This window comes from Hemicordylus capensis, chromosome 1, assembly GCF_027244095.1.
Source record: "Hemicordylus capensis ecotype Gifberg chromosome 1, rHemCap1.1.pri, whole genome shotgun sequence".
Lineage (NCBI taxonomy): Eukaryota > Metazoa > Chordata > Lepidosauria > Squamata > Cordylidae > Hemicordylus > Hemicordylus capensis.
Genome location: NC_069657.1, coordinates 289,660,752 through 289,676,827, shown reverse-complemented (window position 1 = coordinate 289,676,827; position 16,076 = coordinate 289,660,752). Strand labels below are relative to the sequence as shown.

The 16,076-nt window shown below is 44.3% G+C and overlaps 1 protein-coding gene across 10 annotated transcripts in view; it reads right to left on the bottom strand.

The window, feature by feature from the left end:
- Nucleotides 1-16,076, bottom strand: part of DLGAP2 (DLG associated protein 2) — a 691,732-nt gene that overhangs the window by 618,127 nt on the left and 57,529 nt on the right. For 5 of the 10 annotated variants that reach the window (XM_053286136.1, XM_053286141.1, XM_053286139.1 and 2 more), the window contains exon 2: nucleotides 5,809-5,918. The exons of the other annotated variants lie outside the window; for them this stretch is intronic. In XM_053286136.1, the coding sequence (XP_053142111.1) occupies nucleotides 5,809-5,823 (15 nt within the window). In that variant the 5' untranslated portion in view covers nucleotides 5,824-5,918. The remainder of the gene's footprint in view (nucleotides 1-5,808; nucleotides 5,919-16,076) is intronic. 10 annotated transcript variants of the gene reach the window in all.

Below are 16,076 nucleotides of genomic sequence, written 5' to 3'. Positions count from 1 at the left end.
GTCCCCTTTAAAAAAAATTCTTACCCAGCCAGGGCAGCAGCAGCAGCATTCTACGTTTGGGAAGAAGGCAGGAAAGAGGTCTCTCTTTCCCCTCTTGGTGTGTCGCACACCAGGATGAATTGACCTAGTGGCTCTTGGGAAATGTAGTTTTTTCCAAGAGCTACTGCAGTGTTAGAGCTATTGCTGGACAAGTTGAAAAAAAATTAAGAGTATAAATATTAAGTCGATTTTATTAGGTCTTTAAATCTGAATTTTATCTTCAAGATTAAACTCAGGCAATACAGTACCTTCCTGATAGGCATCCATCTTGCCTAGATGTGACTGACATGGAGAAGAGTTCCAACTAGCTGTAATTAATCATGTAATCACAGCAAATTGATTCAGCAAATTCACACATAACTTAAGTTCTGTGATTAACATAAACTCTGTTTGTGTCCTTTGGGCACACGCTAAATCAAGATAATGTGCAATATAATATTGAAGGGTACTGGCTCTATGAAGGAGAATCAGACTTCTTCTGTTAATGAAATTTGAACGGTTTTCCTGTAAATGAATCCTATGTTGAAATGAACTTTCATCACAGTTAGGATTAATATGAGGTATTTGTCATCTATCAGCATGATGTCACACATAATACTGGACCCTAACTTTCAAAATGAAATTACAAATTCAGGGACAAATATATGCTCACGATAAATTCCTCAGAAATAACTGACCATTGTATTGTGTGTAGACAATGCAGTTTTGATGTGGGGTGCTATATTACGTTATAGTATTCTAATAAATGAAAGCTAGTATTTGAAACTAATGTAACACAATCCATACTTAACAAAGAGAACAATGCTTCTAGTGAATTAGTCCTAATAATACATTGTCTTCTTGAGCTTGAACACTATCTGATTTGTTTTATTTAGTTGGGGTTAATAATATGGAAGCACAAAAGCAAACACATTTTAAAATATTCTTAAGCGAAAAATCTAAAACAAAGCAACTCCATAGCCTACTAGGTTGTCCATCAACACTGATTATGATTTGCTGAAGTGAATGAGTGATTATGCTTCTTATAGGCTTCTTATATCCTTGCAAAAAGGAATGTATCAGATGATCACTTTTGTTAAGGACACACTAGGGGGCGCTGCAGTAGTTTTTTTTATATGATGTCGTTTAAACATCAGGTACAGTGCACTTATTTTCATTCTGGATTTATGTAAAATATCTTCAGTGACATTAGAGTTAAAAGGGGAAAGCCTTTAATACTTTTTTAAAAATCTGCCTAATTCAGGATTGGATTAAATAAGGCACTATCCAATGCATCAGCCAACTGGGCTGGAGGATGGCTCTTTGCCTTCAGCTATGGTGAGGTGAAATAGAATCACTGGGATATACTTGAATTTGTTTTGTGAGGCTCTGAGCCTGATAAGCTAATCTAGACAGAATGGGACAGAAGCCCTGCTCACATGTTTTATTCAGTGCTGGGTGCGGTGGGGTGTGTGTGTGTGTGGCGGTGAGAGGCAACTTCGAGGAGGTAATAAGCAGGTGCTTACCATTGTGTAAGCAGCACCTGCAGGCTGCAGCGCTCCACCCGCAATCCTGCAGGGGGCAGTGGTGCTCCACCTGGCATCTGGCAGGGCCGAAGCATGGTCCTGGTCTCTGCGCATGTGTGGAGGCTGGATTCATGGGATGCCAGGCGGACCACCACTGCCCCGTGTGGGATTGTGGGTGGAGCACCACGGCTTGCAGGTGCTGCTTACATGATGGTAAGCACCTGCTTATTACCTCCTTAAAGGTGCCTCTCACCGCCCCGCCCCCAGCGCTGCCCTCACTGGTCGCTCCTGATTCAATGTATGTACAATCTGTGCACAATGTATACATGTAGAGATATGTATGCATGTACAGTTAGTCATGCATTATGTTCAGTGCATGCACAATAGCACACTTCCTATCTGTGCTCTGCCTGTGAGGGGGGCCTGCACCCAGACTTTTAAAGTGAGCTTTTAAAATGAACTCTTGTATAATTATTTACACACACAAAAAGCAAATGTATACAGGCATTCTAAAGTGTGGTGGGAGGAACGGTGAAACAAATGCTCTGTTTCCCGAGCTATTTGTTTTTGGAGCAAAGAATGTTTTTGGAAACTGCTTCTAGCAAACTTAGAGCCTATAGTCTAATTCAGATGTAACATGAAATCAGAGTTAAATGGGGCAGAGGTTGGAACTCCATTATGTCAGAATTTGGGAAACCGCAATTTTGAGCCAAAGGTGACCCACAGTTTGCTTTGCCAAACTCCAATTTGAGCCTTCAGTTTGCACTAAGGTTTGCCACTAAGACCTCTAGTTCGGCCACTGAAGCATTACATCCGACCCCAGATGCCACCAAAACCGCGGTTTCGTGCTGATTTTCAAAGCGCAATCATAGAGACAACGCCACAGACACACCCGGGGTCATGCCTGCTCCATGCCTGCAGTACATCTCGTTGGCTGCCTCCTTGAGCACCAGCCCAGCCCAGCCCCTCCTGACACTCATCCAGCTATGCAGTTGCCGGGCAACAGGGATGCCACCATGTCCCACCCCAGACTTGTCAGCCTCTCAAGCAGCACAGTCACACAGGGAAATTCCCTCTTCCCACTCTGTCCCTTGCTCCCCCCACCAGGAGAGGAGAGCTGGTCTTGTGGTAGCAAGCATGACTTGTCCCCTTAGCTAAGCAGGGTCCACCCTGGTTACATGTGGAAGGTAGACTAGAAGTGTGAGCACTGTAAGATATTCCCCTCAGGGGTTGGAGGCAGCCACTCTGGGAAGAGCAGCAGAAGGTTCCAGGTTCCCTCCCTGGCAGCATCTCCAAGATAGGGCTGAGAGAAATTCCTGCCTACGACCTTGGAGAAGCCGCTGCCAGTCTGTGAAGACAATGCTGGGCTAGATAGACCAATGGTCTGACTCAGTATATGGCGGCTTCCTATGTTCCTATGTTCTAAGCAGGAGGGAAAGGAGATGGACAGGACGGACACTAAGAGCTTTGCTCTCCGAGAATGAAGTGATTATGTATGTTCACAAGCACAAACAGTCCAGGTGATAACATAAGCAGGACACCCCACATCACAGCATTGAGAGGGGAACATTTGGTGGGTGGGAGTGCCCGGGGTCAGGTTTAAAAGGCAACCTCAAGCAGGGATTCTTGAGCAGGCAAGTTCTATTTTCTTCACAGAACGTTTGGGGGAGGGGGACCCAGCCCCTTCCCCTGTTGGAGTTCACGGTCCTTAGGCTTACTCATGAGCAGGGCTGATCACCAGGGTCCGTATTGCTCCATTCAAAGGAGCGATTCAACATCTGTGATATTGATAGATGCTGACCCAGGGTGGACCACACTCGCTAAAGAGAGTGTCAGGCAATGGGGAAGGGGAGAGAATTGCTGAGAAAAATCTCTAATAATAACAAAACGTCCCCCTCTCCCATGCACTGCTCTCTTACGAGACTGTCAGGCCACTGGGGCTTTATATTGAGTCAGGTTGATGTATGGAGAAAAGCCGCAGGGATGGGTACCCTCGTGACTGGTCTTGGCAACTGCTACCAATAAGCTGTCAAAGCGTGCCCCTGCCAGCCGGTCTGCCTATGTGGGCATGTGCAACCTTGCTTGTGCCTCCAAACAGCGGCCCCACTCTCCTGGGGTTGCTAGAACTTGGAGCTCCCTTCTCCTACGATTCCTCACACCGGCAGATGTGCATATAGCACGATGGGACCAAACCCGGGAATTTTGAATGGGTTTAAAGATCCATCCACACATGTGGTGTTCCCCCTATCTATACATGTGGCCAGTCTCTGACACATAGAGTGTCAGCATCTCCTTTGGGTGCATGCAAGGCTTCACAGGTAAGTTGTTTTACCATAGAGAGTTGGGGGCCCCACATAAGCAAGGCCCCTTTGTTGCATTAGCTTAACTCATGAGTGTGCAGTCCAAAGGGAAACTTAGGGCTAACACCCTATGGTCCTCCCCTGTAGTCTGGCTCTCTCATGAGAGGGATAGCCCACTGGCAGCAAGCTGCCAGTGGGGCAGGACTGTAGTTGGATCTGCACGGACTGCTTTGCTGGGGTGATCCCTCGGAAAAGCATCCTAGGTCACGGTGGGACAGATTCTCCAGGATCTTTTGCCATCCTTGATATACATATTCCCTTCTAGGAAGTCATCATGTTCCCTTCGCTTTCCTGAATAACAGTGAAATAGTGCCCCCCATCCCACCTCTCCCAAATTGGGTGCAGGGCTTGGGGGAGTGTGCCATCACTCTAAGAAGAAGAGCTGTCATGGCACAACATTTAAAGGTATTTAAATGTCCTTTCCATGCTGAGGTCAGGTGGACTACTCTGAAAATGCATGACGGCACTCAGCACACCCCCTTCAGGATCGTGGCCAATTGTGGCCGCTCTGCTGATGTCCTGATGCTTTGCACACAGTGTGGCCATGGAGCTTGCTGAGATCAGCCTCAGCGGCCGAGCAGCAGGGAAGAACTCCTCTCTCCTGGAATTGACGGTTGGTGGGCTGCGATTGGATGGATGTCTGTGGTTTGATTTACAGTTTAGAATTAAAACCATGGGTTCCCCAACCTCCAGTTTTGTGTTGCATCTGAATTCAGCCTATATATGTGTTTTCACCCTTAGCTACACGCCCGTGATATGTCCCCCACATTGTTGGGACCGAAACACAGACGTTGCATGCCTCCATACTCCATTCTCTTTCAGATGTCTGGCGGAATGGCTCCTTGAACTCACTGAGAGAGCACAGGGTTAGGTATGGCAGGCTCTGCCCTACAATGTGCCTGCAATGTTTGTAGGCTTCTGCACACATAGGCACCTCTCCACATGACTTGGAATTCTACCTTGGAAGGATTTGGCACACTGCAGATATGCAGAATTTGGATATGGTGGAGGCCAAGTCTGGCACCATTATGCCACACATCCATGTTCTGTGCATATTCATTGCACGGAGAGCCCCTCTCAAATATCTCAAAGGTCCTTTCATGATGACAGTCCCAGTGGGTTGTTGTTTTTTTTCTTATTAGTAGCCCTCCAGTTCAGCTTTGAAGACTGGGTGAGTTGTAGGGTGAATCCAGGGATTAATCCAAAGATGTTGGCAGGAGGTTTGGCCTTTCACCTGTACATAGATAATTGTTTTAAATCTGCTGTGCTACAGTTCATGTATGGCATTGCACCAGCCAAAAAAGGGGTAGGGAAATGAAGTATCTGGGGCTACAGACAGTGTGCTAACTTCTCATTGAGTTTAAGCCTGGTTGGAGATGTTTGCTCCACTGGAGACATGCTACTTAAGCAATCCTGAGATTGGGTCCATGTAGCATTTGATGCTTAATTAGATTTAGTTGTCAGCATGGAGCCAAAATTTGCTAGTGGGCCTTCCATCTCCCACCCCCCACCCCCGCTTTTTGCATTGCAAATCTCAATAAAATGGTAGTCATAATCTAAATAATTTTTTGCCCTGTGTTTTTTCCTGGTTCTGCAGGGAGGAAAGTAACTGATTTTATTAAAAAGGAAAATGTTGGTCATTCGTTGCATTCTAATCGTGTTTCAGTATTGTTAACCAGTATTCATATTCATTGCAAGTGCCCTTATTTAAGGGCTAGCTTTTGTCCACCTCACCCTGGCAGCCTCAGACCATCAGTTTTTAAGCTACTCAATATGAGCAAGAGTCATACAGTCAACCCAATACATCAGTTTTCCATGTTCTAGTTGCTGTATATTTTCTGGGCAATGCACAAGTTATTTGTTCTGTGCAAAAAGAGGCATTTGTCCTGGGAGGTTAACAGTACCTGAGTTGTCCCCATAATGTCTGTGCCTTGTGCGCGTTGAAGGCATTCACAAGAAGCAGCAGTGGGTGAACTTGTGGTAGTTACATTCGCACTTCAGAGGATGACAACCCCTAAGATGAGGAATGAATAGAAATGGGAAAACAATTTCATAACAAAAAAGTAAGAAGCCCCCATTCCCCACCTCTCTGCAAAAAAGAAAAGCATAAATGCATGTGGTGCTCACGCAAAATGAACCAAAAGATCCCTATGGGCCCACACAGCATTATTTCAACTGAATGCAGCAATGTAGCATGAAGAAGAAATACCCAGAACCATTAAACAGCATGTCCAACCAACATTCTGTCAAAACTATACAATTTGAGACTGCACACACTAGGAGCATGGTTGTTTCTGATAACTTTTGCAAAACAAATATAAAGTGAGAGAGGTTTGTTTGTTCTTAAGTACTGGTGTATCTTTTGGCAAAAGAAGGTGTCCCAAATTTGGCAAACATTGGATAAGATTACATCAGACAACAACTCTCTTTAGATGACATGTAGGGTAGAACGAATGCACACATGCGGTGTGAGTGGGATCATGACAAGAGGTCCGAGCTCCAACTTACTTTCATTTGAAATCTGATGAGGGCCTATGGTCTGCAAAAAAGTGAAAATGCAGGGTTCTCAATTGTACAGTATGATTCCTATATGCGTAGAGGTGTTTGTGCATACGCTTGATAGGGAAAAGGAAAGATTGTGTCGTCAAGTTGGAGTCAACTCCTAGTGATCACATAGATTTGTCTATCCATGTGATTTCCTTGGTAGAATACAGGAGTGGTTTACCAGTGTGCCTCCTTCCATGCAGTATGAGATGATGCCTTCAGCACCTTCCTGTATTGCTGCTGCCCAATATAGTTGACTACAAATATATTTACTAGGCACAGTCTGGGAAGCACACCGGAAGGGATTTGAACGAACAGCTTCTTCCCCTCTAGGCAAGCTGCCTCCCCACCGTACTGCTCTATACAGACTATTAAAAGAATACATGTGTTGGGGTGGAGTCTGCCATCCCATTTTATTATTGGTTTACTTGTTATTACATTTTTATCCCACACGTCTTCCAAGGAACTCAGAGCGGCATGCATCCCCCCCCCATTTTATTCCCACAACAACCCTGCAAGATAGGTTAGGCTGAGAGAGAATGGCTCTCCACTATTCCCCTCTGCCACATTCATTCTATTTAGTAGCCCTATTCAGACATTATATTGCACCTGTGTTCAAGTGTCTGAACATTCATACATGTTTTTTTCTGAAGGACTGTGCTTGCATTCATTTTAAAAGTGAACCTGGTCTGGTACGTATAGAAAGTGTGCCTGCATTCAACATGGCATGTGAAAAACTGTGCCTGTGTACAGATCTCTACCTGTGTACATTGTATACAGATTGTATGGCCGTTGGACATGACATGTGAATGGACTGCATATTGTCTGAAAAGAGGTAAACAAACATTCACAGATAACTCAGTGAAACACATTGCTTAGACACCTTCCCACTTAGATTATTGTAATGCTCTCTATCTAGGGTTACCTTTGAGGACGATCAGGAAGCTACAACGGGTCCAGAATGCAGCGGTTCACCTACTCATGGTTGCCAGAAAATATGACAGGGTAACACCTCTCCTGCAATCATTGCACTGGTTGCCTATTTGCTTCCGAGTTCAATTTAAGGTCCTGGTTCTGTCCTTCAAAGCTTTGCAGGGCTTGGCACCTGTCTACCTACAGACCCGCTACTCCCATCCAGTTACATCCCATCCAGTTAGATCATCTCAGATGGCCCTTTTGTCAGTTCCTGATTTCTGAGAGGTTCGGGGCTCTAGGACCCGCAAAATGGCCTTTTCGGTTGCTGCCCCACTTCTTTGGAACTCTCTTCCCCTTCAGATTCATCTAGCCCCTTCCTTACTGATCTTCAGATCTCTATTGAAGACTTTTCTTTTTTGCCAGGCTTTTGCCCTGTAGTTTCATTTGCTTCATTTTTTTTGTTAGTTACTTTAGTTTTTAATTTAGAATGTAATTTTTAATGTTTCCTTGTTTGCGTGTTTTTGGGCACCGCCCGGAGTCTTTGGAGTGGGCAGTATATTAAATGTTTCTAATAAATAAAATAAATAAATTGCACTGTCACACAACTCCATTTGCACAATATTTGCACTTGCACACAGTGCTCTTGCACAATTGCACAAACAATACATCAATACTGAACAGTACTGAACAACAATACTGAACAGTTTTACTGTGCCTTGAATGAAAAGGATCGATCTGATCATTTCAAATACTGAACCATACTTTGGATGGGGTCCCCTGTGTGAGGCCCAGGGCAACTGCCGCAACCCCCCCCCCCAAGACTCTAGTAAGAGCTGTTCAATGGCGGAAAAATCTGCCTTGTGCTGTGACACACTCCACTGGAGGTTTTCAAACAAAGGATGTCCATCTGCCAAGAATACTGTAGGAATTCCCTGCATTGAGCAGTGGTCTGAAGACCCGTGAAGTAGTTTCTAACTCCAAAATTCTATGATGCTAGTTGTGTTAATTATTTTGATGCACTAGTGGTAAAATCTGGGGTGTGAAGTAGTACAAGGTGTCTACAAGGGGCCGTGCTCTAAATTTCCTCCCCCCCCCCACATTCAGCAGCTGTTGTTCCATTGCTGGCAATATGCAAGTTGTGGGGCAGGGGGAGCAGGCAGGCACACAGCTGGGAGTTTTTGGCACATGGCTGCATGCTGTGGGGAAAATGTTGAGCAAAGCCACTTCGAAGTACACTCCTGGCATTGAGAGAAGCAGCCCCTCCCCTCTGCTCTCGGGCTTGCTTTTGATGCAAGTTCACATGGCATGCCTCCGTGTTTTCCTTCTAGCCAGTGGTGGCAGGGGAGGGGAGAGGGCGAGAGTGCTAAAGAGCTATATCTGCATTTGTAAAGAGAGTATCCTTCTTATCATGCTAATGATTCAATGTCAGTGCCTCTCCCTATTTACTCTGGCTAGCTTAAAACTAGCATTCTAAAAACCCAGAAATACCTTGAGATAAGCTAGAATTCACAAGACAAAGCCCAACTTGTGTGTGGAGTGGGTCCAAGGATCTTGAAGGGACCTCGGGGTAAGTTTGGCTGGTGTGTGAACGCAACTCTCTCTCTTGAAGGAGATTTGGGGAGCAGCCCTGTGTATAAAGCCTCCAGGTGATACTAGCCTTAATACAGCAACAATTCCTCCCAAAATCACAGCACACTTACCTGCTTGTCAGGCAAATCTAAAACTTCAATCTCTCTCTCTCTCTCTCTCTCTCTCTCTCTCTCTCTCTCTCTCTCTCTCGTCAGATTCAACCAACAGCTCTGCATACTGATTTAAGCTCCCACTCTGGCGAGAAGGTGTACTGTGACCTGAATTCTGGGAACATCAACAAACCACCAATTGTCCTTAAGCAAATGCCTTCAGGTATTAAAACATGTAGAGAGATAGTTATCTCTTCAGCGTTCTCAAAAGAATAAGATGGTGATGGCGGTAGTGTTTCCACATGTTACAGTGAAAGCCATACAAAAGCCTCTTAATATGAACCTTTTGTATTTTAAAGACACATTATTTACACCAGAAACAAAAACACAGGCTGTCAATGGATGTATGAATACAAAACAAACAGATCCCAACTATGTTCAAACTACATTTAATGTATCATTGTATTAGGCATAGCTGATACTATACAAATCAAATCAAATTATCTTTATTACAGTCTTTGATCAGCATAGATACTATACAATAGTTGTAATTCTTATGAGTGACTAGTAATACTAAGTTCACAATGCTACCAAGCCCATATACAAAATCTCAGGTACTCAGTACTCAGGTACCAGTTGCAACTGGTACTGCAACTGGTACTCCTCCATGAAATTATCCAAACCCCTCTTAAAGCCATTCAGGTTGTTGGCTGTCACCACATCTTGTGGCAGAGAATTCCACAAGTTGATTATGTGTTGTGTGAAAACGTACCTCCGTTTGCCGGTCCTACATTTCCTGGCAATCAATTTCATGGGATGACCCCTGGTTCTAGAGTTATGGGAGAGGGAGAATAATATCTCTATTATGTCTCCCCACAGTCGTCTTTTTTCTAAACTAAATAGCCCCAGGTGTTGTAGCCTTGCCTCATAAGAAAGGTGCTCTAGGCCCCTGGTCATCTTGGTTGCCCTCTTCTGCACCTTTTCCAATTCGACAATGTCCTTCTTTAGATGTGGTGACTAGAATTGTACACAGTACTCATTTGATTAACTTGTGTATAGATATCAGTATACATTGCACTATCCAGTTTTCATCAGATATATGAAAGCACAGCTTTGCCTTAACTGCACATAGAAAGAGGTACAACTGATAAAACAGTGCTTACATTGGTTCCAAATCCTATACCTAACTCTCTGGTAGGATCTGACGTTTTTTATTGCATTCACCTTGATGCAATAATAACCTGCCTGCCTGCAGAAACGATCTTTCCCTGACAGGCGACGCCAGAAGGGGATGAGGTGGACATGTTCCCCCCATCATGAGAACTAGCTCGTCCCCTCCAGCTGCACTTCCATCACTTGACCCCTGTGGTAACTTGAAGGAAACATACTTCTTTCTTTCTTAGAGTGCTTTATTAGATAGATGATGGATGGACGGACAAATCATTATTGATTGTTAGGGATGTGCTGAAATGCTTCCTTAAACCTCAGGGCTTCCATACCCCTTTAACATGGAGGAGAGCTGGTTCATCCCTGCGCCCCCTCGGCTTACTGCCATTGCCATACTGGTGGTGCTCCCCCCACCCCAGCTATCAGCGTATGCCAGCAAGGCTCACCCAGCTGCCCCTGTGTGGCGCCGGCATGCACATGGCTTTTGCACATGCACAGCAGCCATTTGCATGGTCAGCAACGGCCATTTGTGTGGTCAGCAATCATGCCCCCCTCGTGAGGGGGGCCTCCAAAGGCCTTTAGGTCCAGGCTCCAAAATTGCCTAGGTGTACCTCTGTGTGCAGCCCTTCACCATATGCAGGCCTGAGCTCTTGGAGTCTTGCCAATACCTGCTGAGGCCCATTTATCGAGCATGTGGGACAGGGCCTTCTCAGCTATTGCCCCCAGGCTGTGGAAATGGCTTTCAGCTGAGACCCACATGGCTCCCTCTTTCCCAGCCTTTAGGAGGAATGTGAAGATTGCCCTTTTTATTCAGACTTTTTGCCAATGAGCTGTCCCTTACTCTTTTTAAATTTTTAGCTGCATTTGTCCTGTTTTTATTTTTTATTAAATTGTTTTTATTTTGTTAACCTTTCTGGGGTATTAGGGCTAAGGGTGGTATATAAATATAAATAAAATTATATGAGTAGAAATCCAATGAATGAATGAATGAATGAGTGCAATAGCCTCCCTGTTTAATGTTTCAGCTAACATCTCTGATATGAAACTGTTTTCCAAATAGATTCAGGAATTTAGACACACTTGCAAAGCTCCTGACAGAGCCTGTCCCTTGTTTCTGATCATTCTCTCCAACAGCTGCTTTTTGTGCTGTCATTTTTACCCCTGTCACCATTTCTGAACTGTGTGCCATATCATCATCTTGGGAATGCAGATGCAGTCCATTAAACTGGCTTCTATATCATAAAATCAACATGGTGACACTCTTTAAAGGTTATGGATGCAAGTATTTTTTTCTTCTTCTTATACCAAGACAGATCATTGATACATTTTAGCCAGAGAATCAATTCTAAATTGGTGCTACTCTCCAGGGTTTGAAACAAAAGCCTTTATCTGCCCTGTTATCTGAGATAATCTGTAACAAAAAAATGCCAGGGACTGAACCTTAGTATGAAAAGTATGTCCTCTGCCATGGAATGGGATCCTCCCTCCCAGTTCATAGATGTATTATATGCTGAGATCTACCGTGTGTGTAAGAGAGAGAGAGAGAGAGAGAGAGAGAGAGAGAGTGTGTGTGTGTGTGTGTGTGTGTGTGTGTGTGTGTGTGTGTGTGTGTGTAGAGCAACTCATTAGCCTGAGCAGGAAGACCCCAGGGCCCGTGGAATGCACAATTTGTTCCTTTACCAGGATCCAGATCCCTTAACTTCAGTCATGGCACAGTAGTATACCCATCAGGTTGAGGAAGGCTAGGCCAATCAATGCTATATTTCACAAGGTAATAAACACTACTAAAGCAGCCCTAGGCTCAAAGTTACACCCCAATTTTAGATCAGAATAGTGTTACTGGAGTAGAGCCTTGTAAATGGCTCTACTGCACTTACTAAGCATAAGTTGACACTTTAGCTAGTCCTGTCTGAAGAGGAAATGGCAGCCCTAAGCTAAAGTCAATAGCAGGAGGTCATTTCTAGGAGAACTGGAACTGGGAAGACAATAAAAAGTAGAAGCAAGTAGCCAAGAATGATCCAGGGATCAGAATCAGTAGCATAGAAGGCCAGCGACAACAGAGAGCAGCAAGTTTATTAATTTTTCAAACAAGGTCCCATGATGACTCAGAATCAGCAGACACCAATCACAATCCTGAGGACAAGGTTCTCTGAAAAGACAACTTAGGTCCTGTGCAATTTATCTCATTGTCACTGCACTTGGAGCTCAATTCCCAGCCTTAATCTCAAAAGTGTTGCTTCAGTTGTAGTTATCATGGCTATGATAGAACTATAAGGATAGGGAAGGGCAGGCCAGTCAATGTCCCCTTGCATACAGTAAGAAAGGCCAAAAGAGTAGTTCTAGATCCCTTTGGTTGTAGGTACAAAGTTACTCTACTGTTTTATGTTAAAAAAAATATTACTGTAGGTCTTTGTAGATGTCTGTCATAAATCTGTTAGCTCGGCTAACCCAACAGGATTTACAACCCCTTCAGCTCTCCTCCTGTGAGTTAAACAGAAAGTAGCAGTGAAGCTGCACAAAGGAAAATGAAAGACTCACAAAGAAAAATAGTAGTAAACGAATAAAATCCCCTGAACTAAACTAGGTACCCTCCTCTACGATAACTGAGTAATAACTGAAAAGAAAACAACAGAGCAAGGAATGAATAGAACAAGGGACAACAGAGCAAGGAGTTAACAGAACAAGGGTCAACAGAGCAGGAAAGAACAGAACAAGGGCAAACTGGAACTCGAAAGGTTGAGGAATTCTAAATAGGAACACGGTCTGCGGTAAGCGAAAGTTGCTGACAGCAATCTGTGCAACTAACAGACTGCTTTATATAGGGCTCAAGATAACGGGTAGCCAATCAGGCTTTCCTGAGTCAGCACTTCTACTTCCTCTTCTGTGATATCCTGCACCTGCATGTCTCCCACTGAGCCTTCCTCTTGAGACGTCTTCTCAAGAGAGGTGAAATCCCCGCCTCCTCCTGATCAGCCTCCTCAGCCCTCATGTCTGGCAGCTGTTCCAATTCCTCAGCTCCAGAGTCTGTTCTCCCTGCCAATTCCTGTTGCTGTGCCTCTGAGCCTGCACTCCCAACTGAGTCCTCCCATTCCTCCTCTGACTCTTCTGAGTCAGAAGTCTGCGACATGACAATGTCCAAGATCAGCAGGGACCAGTTATAGTCTTCAGGGGAAGAGTTACCCAGAAAGACCCTTCAGAGAACTGTGTCTTTCAAGCCATGAATGAATCCAAGAGTTTGCATTCAAAGTGGTTGTGCTGGCTGTTGATCTGGAAACGCCCTGATAACTGCAGGAAATTGAGCAAATAAATTAGGGGTATGCACAAAAGGCATTATGTGTTCCATTCCGAGCTCAGAACAAAACACAAAATGCCCAAAATGTTCCATCGGAACAGTCTGGCCCATTCTAAGTGCCAGGATTGCATGGTGGTGCTGACCATGCAAATTTTTGATTGCAGGCATGCGTGCACACATCGGTCAGGCACGTGAGTGAGCGTGGCATGTGCTCACACACACCCAGTGTGTACACATGGACCAGGTACTTCCTGGTACTTCTGGCAGAGGGGGACACCAGGGCGGCATGGAGGTACACTGCTGCCCCGACGGACACGTTTTAAGTGGAGCACCAGCAGGGTAAACATGGCAGGAGTGTTAAGGGTATCCTCCCCTGCCCTTAAAGATATCCCCCCCAACCTTTGAACCGGCCAAACCACTGGTTCCATGCACATCCTAAACCACATCTGGGAATCCCTGTTACAGGGAACACTGGTCTCAACTAAGTCCCATTGAAAATAATAATTTATCTCATTTATTTCAGTGGTGCTTAAACACAACTAATTTAGTCTGGATTCTGTCCAACACCTATAATAGTCCAGTCTAGTTACTTTCTGAAGTAACAACAGCAAGGGGCTTGTAGCAGATTAAAGCCTTTGTCTCAAAGCAAGCTCACATGAGGGAAAGAAATGCTGAATTATCCCTGCTGAGCTGCATGACTATGCTTCTCCTAATACTCTCCTGTATTTGGGGTAGGTTCAGAAATGGCTGCCGCCCCCGCCGCCCCTCTTTATGACAGAGCTTGAACTTCCCCGGGCTTGGGATGGATTCCCAGAGAACACTTTATTTTGCTACTAGACAAGTGCAAAAATCTTCCAGGTGCAAGCCTACACATGGTGAGAAAACTGATAGCTGCTGAATGCCTGAGGAGACGTGTTTGCACCAGATAAATCCCCCTTTAGCCCCCACCTTTCTTGAGTTAAAACCCACTCAGAAAAGCTTGTAAAAGAAAAGAGCAAAAAGGAAAGTTTTATTTGTGTACTACAGACTGCTTCAGTCTGGGCTTACTCAGCTTTTAGTTACAGATAAAAATACTCATTAGGTTACAAGAATACTTCAAAAGCACCCCGAATGATGTTGGGGCAGCATACTTTAAAAATCTTGTTTACCCAGTTGCAAAGAACAGGTATGTAGGAAAATGCAAATGCACACTTAAATGCATAGAGAGTATTTTGCTATGCCCTAGGCATATGGAGCATAGGCTAGTGTTTCTTATTTCAATTATGTTGTAGGTAGACTATAATAGAACAGTATCAGGATTATGCAAAACACACACAGAAGGAATATAACTTCTAACGCAAAGTCTGACTGAACAAACTAGACTAAACTAGACTAAACTTTCCCTAGACTAAACTTCCCGAAGCCAAAGCCCAGGCTTCCTTTTTCTTGAACTCACCAAACTCCAGAGGAGAATTCAAGCTTCCTGCCCTCCAGTCTTTCAAGGATCTGCAGAGTCATTTTCCTGCAGTCATCCTTCCTGGTCATATGTCCTTCTCTCACAAAGAACTGCTTTCTTCCTCGCAACAGCTCTCTAGGTCCCACTCAGCTGGTGTGCTGATTGGTTGAGCCCTGGAGTTCACCAGCCTGTCAGTCAGAACAGGGTTCACTTCCGGTTAGCTCTTTAGGGGGAGGGGAGGCTCCAGGGCTATTCTTTTCTCACTAGGGACACGGCCTACTCAGTGATTGCACTCAAGCTGTGGAACTCGCTCATGGTTGAGATCTTCATGGCTCCCTTTCTCTAAGCCTTTTAGAGGAATCTGAAGACCACCCTTTTTCTACAGACCTTTGACCAATGAGTGACCTTAGCTCTCTTTTTAACATAGTTGTGTTTTGTTCTTGTTTTATCAGGATGGTTTTATTGGAGTTTTTATTACTGTTTTTACTCTGTTAATCACGCTGGGATATTCGGATGAAGGGCAGTATAAAAATATCATTATTGTTGCTGTTGTTGTTGATGATGATGATGATGCCATGAAGTGTAATAACGCAATGTGGAATCCAAATCATTGTTTTGTAAAAATGGGGGGACACAATGGTGTGCATAATTTTAGATCTCTTAGGATACTTACTTGAATTGGAGGCAGAGGTGATACTTTAATACAGATGTGCTGTGTTCCATGAAAGATTGTACAGTGTGATTACACCTGTAAAACTGAACAGGAGGTTATAAAAAGGGCAGGTAACTCTGGGGTATATTTCAGAAGGTTTAAAAATAAAGTTTGATTTCAGAATACACCTGGGACTTAATAGTGTAATGTGTACAATAAACCACAGAATCAATTTCTAGGATCCCCCTGAAAAGCGATATAAACCTCTGGCCCTTGTTATGAAGTATCGTTGTAGAGCAGAAAGAGGTACAGGATATACTCAGCAGGAACACAGAAGCAAAACTCTATGAAAAGAAACAGCATGTACCTTCCAGTTCAAGATCAAATACTTTAAGAGTAGCAGAGCAGAAAGAAATGTGAAATAACAAGAATGGTCTAGGGAACAATCTTAAAAAGATAAAAGGAAACAGCTTTATTAAGCAGGCGTG